General features: G+C 42.0%; 1 protein-coding gene across 2 annotated transcripts in view; it reads left to right on the forward strand.

Moving 5' to 3' along the window:
• The window catches only part of ITGA6 (integrin subunit alpha 6), a 1,068,325-nt gene that overhangs the window by 681,955 nt on the left and 375,547 nt on the right, over window positions 1–10,823 (forward strand). For both annotated transcript variants that reach the window (XM_044075540.1, XM_044075541.1), the window contains exons 16-18: window positions 1–84; window positions 177–256; window positions 1,939–2,016. In XM_044075540.1, the coding sequence (XP_043931475.1) occupies window positions 1–84; window positions 177–256; window positions 1,939–2,016 (242 nt within the window). The remainder of the gene's footprint in view (window positions 85–176; window positions 257–1,938; window positions 2,017–10,823) is intronic.

Raw genomic sequence — 10,823 nt, forward strand, 5'->3', positions numbered from 1 at the left:
GACAGGCCAATACAGTGTGATATCAGACAGAATGCTTCCCAAGCAGAATGTGAACTGGGAAATCCTTTTAAAAGGGGTTCAGAAGTGAGTGTCTTTTCCACTGTTAGTGTCTTTTAATCATTGCATGTGGTAGACCTCACCAGTACTGAAACAAATCCTTTTTCTTTTCTTTCCAGGTTACCTTCTTAGTAGTTTTTGGCACCAGTAATATTTTTCTTGAGACCACAGAGCTCAACATTACCCTAGCCTTGCAGACGTAAGTTTTTTTTTGTCTGTCTTGTTGCAAGTCAAATCTCTTTTGCTATGTGTACTTAAAGTATCTGATGGGCATTTTGAGCTTGAGGGCTTGTAAATTCATTTATGTACATCCAGCTGTAAGTAGAAAACAGACTGTATAGATATTCTCATTCCTTTAAATGATCTCTTCTCTGTTAGAATTGTCTCAGTACTGCAGAGAAACTTGTTCTTATTTATTTGTTTATTTATTTATGACTTGTTGACAAGAGTTAGTCACACTAGGCCAACAGTTTCTTTTCAGGGGAGACCCAAGGTAGTATTCATACTGATCAAGGGAAATTTGGCCAAGGTACCAGGGGATTCCCAAGAGGAGAAAAGAAAGAAAATTCTAGGGAATGTCAGAAGTGTAGCAATGAATAATGTTACCGCCTCACAGCAAGAGATTCCGTGGTTCAGTTCTCAACTGGGATGCCCTCTGTGCAGAGTCTCCATGTCCTCCCTTGTGTGTTTTCTCCTGGTGCTCTGATTTCCTCCCACATTCCAAAGACAAACCTTAAGATAGATCAGGGACTTTTGCCCAGATGTATTCCCCCTTTGCCTTGTAAGTTCTGTGGGTAGAGATAGCAGCTCATAGGGTCACTGTAGTGGACTGATTCATCTCCTAAGAGTGAGCAAGTGAGTAATAAGATTAGAGCCTATAAATAATAAAGTGAGATGGGGAAAAACTAAAACTAGGAGAGAATGGTACGAGAAAAAATGAATACCTAGTATCAAATAGATCAATAACAATGAGAGAAAGATGAAGTGGTAAAAAGTGAGATTTAGAGATATGTGGGTGTAATTTTTTTTCTTGTAGAGTTTAATGTTAAAATATTGATTGATGAAGTATAAAATAAATATTAGAAAAGAAAATGTATTATTTATAATGAGGAATGGACCGTGAACCATGCTTTTATAGTGTAAGGAAATAAAACAATTTTGGTGTAAAAGTAAAGAAATATGGCAGAGGAGAGGGTAGAAAGAATTGCTAGGAATATGATCTCTTAAGGATGTTACTGAGATGTGGGAAATGGAAATACTGATATTCTTTAGATAAAATAATATTTGCTTGTGTGTGACACATGGAAAATTAGGTGCACTGAAGCTTTGTATAGTAAGAAATAGGATGCAAACAGAATAAAAAGGTCACGTTTTAGTTATAGTAAAATGGTGAGAAGGGTGAAGAACAAATATGTATCCCCGGTGTTATGTATGGTGATAAGAGAATTGTGTTTTTAATGTGTGACTATAAATAATTTTAAATAAGAATATATGTTTCAGTAAATAATAAAGACCTGTATATTTTTTGATAAATGCCATGGTATCTTTTATCCCCAACTTACACAGATGGGAAACCTGTTTAACATCTTATCAGAGGGACAGCACACTCATGAATACATTACCTTCCTTGTATATTGCACTGTTTGCACATTTAATAGATCCTATTTAAAATTATGGCTTCCCAAGTACTGTTGCTTGGGGAAATGGTATCACCTGGATTATACACTGGTAAGATTTTAAAGTTCACAGATCTGCCCACAAAGTAGGATGTAGGCTGCTGGCCATCTTTTTTATTTTTGAATGAATGACCACTGCTTTACTTTTTAACTGTAATACATTTTAATTGCCTGTTTCTTTTTTTATCATCCTTTCAATGTACAGAACAAGTGAGCAGAAGGATTTAACTCCAGTTACTGTGAGAGCCCTGGTGTTTATTCAGTTACTTCTGTCATTATCTGGGTAAGAGTTTTTTCAGTAAACACTGTTTTGCTTTAGCATACACCCAAATCACAGTTAATATTACAAAGTGATTGATTTAGCATGCACCCAAGTCACGGTTAATATTACAAAGTGATTGTTTTACCAAACTTTTTAAGTTGTGATTATCTTTTTTGTTAGTTCTGAAAACAAGCAATGTACTTGCATTCCTGTATGGCTTAATTTGTAAAGCTTCAGATCCATCGTTGTAAGGGATCTTTAGCATTTTTGTTTCCTATAGGATTGTTTGCCTTGTTTTTTGTATTAATGTTCAAGGAATTTTAAATGTTCATCATAAAGATCAGTGTTGTACTACCAGTCGTAATGTGTGGGAATTTAGCTACAGGCAATTGTCCCACTATCTATTCTGGCTTCCAGAGTTTTCAGACATCCCATGTGCAAGGCCATTCTCCTTTTCATGGACTTCTGTAAGACATACAGTATAAAGAGGTACCCATACTGACTTTGGTCTTTTATTGCTGCATGAGCAATCAGAATCGTGTCCATTGGTACCATCCAGGTGACCTCCAGAGACTCATGACGTACCCTTTTTAGATTCTTTTTCTGTATTTTGTAAAGTTTGTGCTTTTTGAGTTTGTTCAGTCTTTGCCAGTGACTTGGTTATCTTTCTTCAGCTAGTTTCATCCCTGAATAAGAGCATCAAGAAGTGTACTTGTGGCTGATTGATAACACTGAAGGATTTTCACATTTAGTGGTCTGCCTTTCACCTTTTCATAAAGCATTTCAATGCAAGCCTTGCTGCATTCAGTATGTAGATCAGTGTGTGTGTATGTACCTTTAAGAAGCTATCCAAGGGGTTGCACAATTGTATAAATACTGAGCAGATACAAGCTAGACTGCCATTTTGTAGTAAGCTGTTGAGATGTAAGCATGTATGTATGTAAGTTCTGTTAACTAGTTCGTTCGTTAACTAGTTTGTTCATATTTTATGATGCTGCTATCCATCCTGATCTGTTTCGATGTGTTAAAGCATCTAAACGAAATACCCCGCCTGCTAGTCATCTGTGTTAGAGAGGGACGAGCGACATGGTGTCAGAAGCGGCATGTCTAAAGGGCATGAGGTTAGAGGCAGCATGACTAAAACGACTTAAGGCACTTGTTTGGGACTGGTGGAATAAAGAGGAGTGAATCATCCCGAAAATGTGCATACTCCACAAAACAGGTCAGAAATGAATTTCAGATATTAAAACTTGCTCAGCACTATTTCTGTTTGCAAAATATGAAATGAGGCATACAGAATGTTATAAACAATATTTGCATAAACCAATATGTACGATATTGATAAAAATATTTGAATTACTATGAAAATGTTTGCAGTAAAGTCCAATTTTATAAAATGAATAAAATAAAGGGAAACAACTGCATTTTCGCAAAGGATTTTTTTTGTATTAAACAAATATATTAAAGTTATCAGAAGTGTATAAAATGTTCGCATGTTTGTGCAGTGTTACAGTAAAGTTATTTCACAAAAGTACAGCCATTACAAGGCATATTTTACAGAATACAGCCATTGCAGAGCACAGTTCGCAAAGTATAGTATTTCGAAGGGTTTATTGTGCATTTGAATGTTGTTACAAGCTAACAGAACTGTTTGTTCGTACATAATTACAGGGCCATATTTTCAGTGTGTTTGTGTATACTTTGCGAGTATGGCAAATAGATTTTGAAAACCCAGTACACTTATAGGTTCATAGGTAAGTACTAGGCCATCTGCCCAAGGGCATTTATAAGCCTAGCCAGAATGTGTTGGCTTTTGCCACCCTCTTAGATTAGTTCCCTGTGCCTCTGTCCAACAGAGCCATTAGTTCCCTGCGTCACTGTCCAGCAGAGCCACTGCAGTGATCCCTGGGATAAATTTTCTGTTTCCCATCCACCCTTCAAGGTTTGTCTTGAAGAGTGTTAGTGAGGAGCTCTACCTGATGTATATTGGAATCCTGTTCCAAAGCATGGGGAGTCTCTGGGATAGGAATCTATCCCTCCAGCATGTCCTATTTATCGTTGTGGTGAAGTTTATATTTCTAGAGCGTGTGGCTCTCTGGGATTTTTTTTTTTTTTTAGGTGGAGCATGTCCATCAATTCTGGGTTGGACATGGCCTTGTATGTCAAGCAGAGATCACCTCTGGGTATGCGGTATGCAACCAAGTACAGCTGGAGTTTCTTGAGTCGGGCTGCATAGGGCATCTGTTTGAGGCCAGTAACCCTCTTGGTGAGGTACTTTTGTGGTCTTTCCAGCTGTTGCAGATGTCTTGTAAGGTACATCCCAAATGGGGCATTGTATTCTATGATGGGTCTAATGAGTGGTGAGTAGAGAGGCACAATAACCTCTTTTGTTCTAGATGTGAACCCTTTTGTGATTAGGTGGGACACATAGAAGGATTTTCTAACCACCTTGGCAATATGATTATCAAAGGAGAGATTACTATCTACTTGGGTCCCCCGATCCCTTATTACATTTTCTGTATTTAGGGGACTACCATCTATGTGGTAGTTCACGGGTACTTTTTTTTTTTCCAAAGGGGATGACTATGCACTTTTTGGCATTTAGCTTGAGGCCATGATTTTGACGCCAGGTATCCGTCTCAGTGAGACCCATCTGGAGGGTGTCTGTATCAGCCAGAGAATCAATTATGGGCCCTAGTTTGCAGTCGTCTGCGAACTTGGCCAGCCATAGTCCTCCTATGCTTGCCTGTACCTCTGAGAAGTAAATACTAAACAGGAGGGGTCCTAGGACACAGCCCTGGGGGATGCCACATGTAACCGGTTTAGAGTCGGACATAGAGCCTGCAACTCTCACCATGTGGGTTCTGTCCATGAGCCAGTTGGCAACCTTTCTCGTGACGTAGGGGTTTATGTTCAAGCTGGTGAGCTTGTCTATAATACTAGCATGGGGAATGGTGTTGAAAGCCTTTGCGAGGTCTAGGTAGGCTGTGTGGACCTCCTTTCCCTCATCTAATGCTTTGGTAACCGTCTCAAAGAAGTCCACCAGGTTTAGGAGGCATGATCTGCCCTTTACAAAGCCAACCTGGGTAGGGTCCAAGGTTTGAAGGTTCCCAATGTCTCTGTTAATGAGTTCCATGATTATGCGTTCCATAGCCTTGCAGACCAGACTAGTCAGGCTTATAGGGTGGTAGTTCCCGGGGTCCGTTGTGGCTCCACCTTTGTGGAGCGGGATAACTGTTGCTGTGCGCCACTCTGTGAGTATGTAGCTTGTAGAGAGGCTGAGTTTGAACAGTGTGTTTAGGTGAGGGGTTAGTTAATTTTGGAGCTCTTGTAAGACAAAGCCTGGGACACCGTCCGGTCCCATTGAAGCTGTGTTTTTGGCTGTGGATAGGGCTGTTTTAACCTATGTGTCGGTGATTGCCGGGGCCCTACATTCTTCTGGTATGGTTATGGGCCCTTTACGGGGTGGGGGGGGTGAAGTTTGCACTAAACATCTCTGCCAGAATGTTGGCAATATCAGTCGGGTCAATGTATGTTGTGCCATTCTGCACTAACTCAAAGCAGATCTGAGAGTTTCCACTTAGGTTCTTGACATAGCTAAAGAATGCTTTGTGGTTATCTTTGGAGTCATTGGCAATTTTTCTTTCGAAACTAGCCTTGGATGATTTGATGAGGGATCATAGTTTCTTGCTGATACTGATCAGGGATGTCTTTCCTTCTTGGGATTTTACTCTTTTCTGTACTAGTTTCCTCCTTCTGTTGTATAGCTTGTTTATGGCAGGGGTCCACCAGACTGGTTTCCTTTTCTTGAAGGAGTGAGTCTTGGTTTTACTTGGGATAGCATGGTCCATGCATTCCTGCAGATGCTCATAGAGTGCCTTTGTAAAGGTTTCAGCAGCTTGGACAGCATTGTCCTTTAGCATGGGGGCTGGGAACCTTTCTACCTCGGTCTTAAGTAACGTGAAGTTTGCTTTTGAAAAGTTTTTCTCTGTGGTTTCCTTGATTGGGGGTGGGGGCAGAATGTGGACATCCAGAGTGATTAGTTTATGGTCTGATCTAACCAGCGAGGGGTTGACCTCCGGTGTGGAACACTGGTCGCTCATGTTGGTGATGACCAGGTCCAATATGTTGTTCCCTCTGGTAGGGGTGTTGACCAGTTGATCTAGGGCGTTCAAGTTTATAAATTCTAGGAAGCGTTGGGCAAGGGAGTTAGTACTTGAGTAGTTCTCCCAGTTTATGTTTGAGTAATTGAAATCACCCAGTATTAGGGTGTTTGGTAGGACCTTCATATTTCCCAGTGTCTCCAGAAATGCGGAATGGGGGTCCTGGGCCATGGTGGGTGATCTGTAGCAAGCTACAATTTGGATTGCAGTTTTGCCTGTTAGTTGCACATGGATGATCTCTGATGCATTGTGCTGCACCACTAACCTGGAGGTGTGGGTATCCTTGATGAATATGGATACACCCCCGCCTTTTGTGTTTCGTATCTGGTGCTGTAGCTGAACAGTAATATTGCTGAGAACTGGCTGGCTAAGTGATGCGACAAGGTGTGATTTGTCCAGTTGCAACTTCAACTGAATGGGTATCTTCCATGGTGGTAGCTCACAAGAAAAGCTCAGATGACTTCAAAGTATGCATTGACCCACAAGATTTGAACAAAGCACTAAAATGACTTCAGCATCCAATGTGCACAGTCGAAGATGTTGCAGCCTTGATGCCAAATGCTATAGTAGATGACATACAGGACCTGACCACAACATATTGTGCTGTCGGTTTTGTGCTTTATTTAATCAGCGCACTATCTGTCATCGGTATATTTTCACCTCAAAATATTTCGGTTCTCAGTTTAATTGTCCGGAAATGTCGGTTAGCCATCCAGTTACCAGGATTCTGAAAAAACGCAAGGATAAAGACAGAGACAGGCCGCCGAGGTCCAAAACTGCTGATGTTGCTTCTCCTAAGCCAGTCGCCAGTTCGCCAGTACTCAGTCGGGCACTTTCGCAGTCCCTGATACCCGCTACTTCTGATTCGCAGGCCTCTACTGAGACCCATTCGGAGTCTGGTATGCCGCAAGATGCTTCAACTATGGAACCTGCGGATGTCTGTACCTTGGATGGGTCCAGAGCCGCTGTGCAGGCACTGGCTTCTGAGGGTGTATTCAGGCCTACGGACTTGCATATTAAACTGATGCCTCCTTCTTCTTTTAGGCCTAAATCTCGAACCATGCCTAAAAAACTTGACGCCCAGGCCCCATGCTCAGGCCTCTATGCCTAAAAAACAAATGATAAGAATGGCTGAAGATGTTATAACTCTAATCAGGGGAAGCCAGCCTCCCCCTTCTAAGAGACCTAGGACTCTAGTTGTTTATGAATCTTCTGACCAGGATTCTGATTTTTCTGATTCTTCTGATGATCTGGAATTGCCCATATCTACTTATGAGGATTCTGATGCAGAGGACTCTATTCCCTCTGCTTCCCCACCAGAGGATTTTTCTTTTGGTGAAACCTTACATACTCTAAGGGAGCATTTCCACTTGGAAAGCCAGGATTTTTCTGATTCAAAAAAGAGGCTTTGGGATGTCTTACTCCTGCCTCAGCATAGGCGTTTAGCTATTCCTCCAGTACTAGACATTGTTGATGATGCTTTTTCAGAATCTAGTTTGGCCTCTGATTCCTTGCCTCCTGCTCCCAGAAAACCTGACAGATATTACAGGGTTTCTGATTCACACAAGTTCCTTTTTAAAAATCGTATTGCGGATCCAGAGACTATTTCACAGGGACCCAAGAGCATTAAGGCTTTTACTGCTAAAAATCCTACTCCTTCTGATAGAGACTCCAGGGCGCTGGATAGATTGGTTAAGAAGGTTTACAATTCTGCTACCTTGGCCATTAGGACTTTAAACTGCCAGTTTTAAATATTAAAGTATCAACAACGTGTTATTGGATTGCTTAAAGAAAAAAATTATGTTGATTCCTGACTGTGCGGAAAATAAAGAATTACAGGATTTAATGCATTCTGCTGAACAGGTTGGAAAACATACTTTGCAGTGCGGATTTGATTCATTAGAGGCCTCTTGCAGGGCTGCTGTTTCTGGTTCTGTGCTCAGAAGGCATGCTTGACTTAAGGAGCAATCTTTACCTGATCATGTTAAAGCTAAATTGTTGGATGCTCCCTTAAATCAGGACCACCTGTTTGGCAACAAGGCTGAGGAAGTTCTTAAAAAGGTGGAAGATAAAGCTAAATCTATGCAAAGTGTTAAAGATTTCTTACAAGTTCAGCCTCCTAGATTTAGTAGGCACTGGCCCTCTAAGAATTGGTCCTTTCCAGCCTCTTCAAGGTCTTCTCAAGCCAAACCCAGACATACCAGAAAACCCAGGTTTCAGTCCCAGGGGACACACAAGACTAAGCAGTGGGGGGTTTCCACACCCAAATCAGGGAGTAGTAAGACTCCACCCTATGGAAAACAGTCTCAATGACTTGCTTCTAAAACTTCCAAGCACTTCCCAACTGAATGTTCCTTTAGGCGGAAAGATTGGTCTACAGGCCAAAAACTGGGAACTCATTACCCAGGACAAATGGGTTTTAAATATAGTGTCCCAGGGATACAGATTTCACTTCCACACCTTACCAACACCAAGCGGGTGGCCAGATCTACCCCCAAATCAGTGGGCAGAAGCCCAAAATCAAATACTCTCTCTCTTAATCATGGGGGCTATTCAGTTGGTACCAGAAGAGGAAAAGGGACAAGGGTTCTATTTGAGACTTTTCCTGGTACCCAGAAAAGGCAATACATGGTGTTCTATCCTGGACCTTTCTATTCTAAATACCTTTCTGGCGATTCCAAAATTCAAGATGCTGACTCTACACCAGCTGCTTCCTATGCTAGGCAAAGATGCATGGTTGGCAACACTTGACTTAAAAGAAGCATACCTGCACATCGCTATCAGGGAGTCTTGCAGAAAATACCTACACTTCAAAGCAGGCTACATGCACTATCAGTTCTCTGCACTGCCCTTTGGCTTATCTACTGCACCCAGGGTATTCGCAAAGTGCCTAGCTCCAATCACTGCATTCTGCAGGCAAATAAATGTTCAAATATACCCATATCTGGACGATTGTCTAATTCAGGCAGAAAGCCAGGACAGACTTTTGAGTCATCTGGCCTTTGTTCAAATGGTATTGACTTGTCTGGGGTACACCATAAATGAAAGGAAATCACAACTGGTACCCTGTCAACAAATTATATTCCTGGGAGCAAGCTTGAATATAACTTCCCAGATGGCTTTCCTCATGCCAGAGAAACTGATTCATTTGACAAGCTACTTCAAACAAGTGGCCACAAAAACCCAGTTATCTGCAAGGCAAATACTGCAAGCCTTGGGGTTCATGGCCTCCTGCATTCTTTTAATTCCATATGCAAGGCTGCATATGAGGAAACTGCAGTGGTATCTCAAAAGCCTATGGTGTCAGCATTCACAGGATCTAGAGGCAATGATTCCTATCATACCTTGCCTACACCTAGAGTTCCTTTGGTGGGCAGAGGCCTGCCACCAAAACAGTGGACTACCATTCTCACTACCCCCTGCTGCCCAAACCTTAACAACAGATGCATCAGACTGTGCATGGGGGGCCCACCTGGCAGGGAAGTGCATTCAGGGCAAATGGAACCCATGTCAAATGCACCTGCATATCAATCAAAAAGAAATGTTAGCTGTACAGAATGCTCTGACAGCCTTCAAGGACCACATTCTTCCAGGACAATTAGTGATAAAGACTGACAACACCACTGTTATGTGGTACATAAACAAGCAGGAGGTTACACATTCTTACCCCCTCTGCAGACTAGCCATGGCATTGTGGAACACAGCCCTGAGTTATCAGGTACATTTACAAGCTCAATTCCTGCCAGGAAAACGAAATACACTGGCAGACAAACTAAGCAGAAACCTCATGGAACACATGAGTGGAAACTGGAACCAAGAATTTTCAACATGTTGACAAGCAAATGGGGGAGCCCAGATATAAACCTGTTTGCCTCCCCCCAAAACTATCAGTTGGACAAATTCTGCACAAGGACTCCCCACAAACAAGCTTGGAAAGTGGATGTTCTGTCCTTCAGCTTGAAAAACCTATCAGTTTATGCCTTTCCTCCTCTGCCTCTGCTCTCCAAAGTACTACTAATGGTCAAACAAGGCAAACCAAGGACGATTTTGATTGCACCAGACTGGCCACACCAACACTGGCACCCTCTCTTGTGCAGTGTGTCACTATGGGCCCCATGGCATCTGCCTCAGACTCCTACTCTTTTGTCTCAGCAGTAGAACCAAATTTTGCATCCTCAACTTCAAACACTAAATCTAGCAGCCTGGCTAATTACATAATTTCTCCTTTACCATCCCTCAGTAAACCAGTGATGGATATCATTTTAGAGGCAAGGAGGCCTAGTACCAGAAAGTCTTATGCTGACAAATGGAAAAGATTCTGTGCCTGGAACCAATCTCAAGGGATGAGCACAACAGTGCCCAATTTACCTCAGATCTTACAATACTTAACTGAGATGCTTCATAAGGGCCTATCTTTCTCCTCCATCAAAATTCACGCCTCAGCCATCTCAGCTCATTATAACACAGAACCACCCCTCTTCTCTCATCCACTGCTTAAGCAGTTCCTCAGAGGGGCCAAAAATCCACGACCACCCAGGAGAGCTCCAACTCCAGCCTGGGACCTCAACTTTCTATTGGAAAAGCTCACCCTTCCTCTTTTCGTGGCAGCTGTCACTGTGGACTTAAAATTCCTTTCTTGGAAAACAGCTTTCCTTTTAGCAATCA

Source organism: Protopterus annectens, chromosome 6.part1, assembly GCF_019279795.1.
Source record: "Protopterus annectens isolate FY-2018-M chromosome 6.part1, PAN1.0, whole genome shotgun sequence".
NCBI classification, from domain to species: Eukaryota; Metazoa; Chordata; order Ceratodontiformes; family Protopteridae; genus Protopterus; species Protopterus annectens.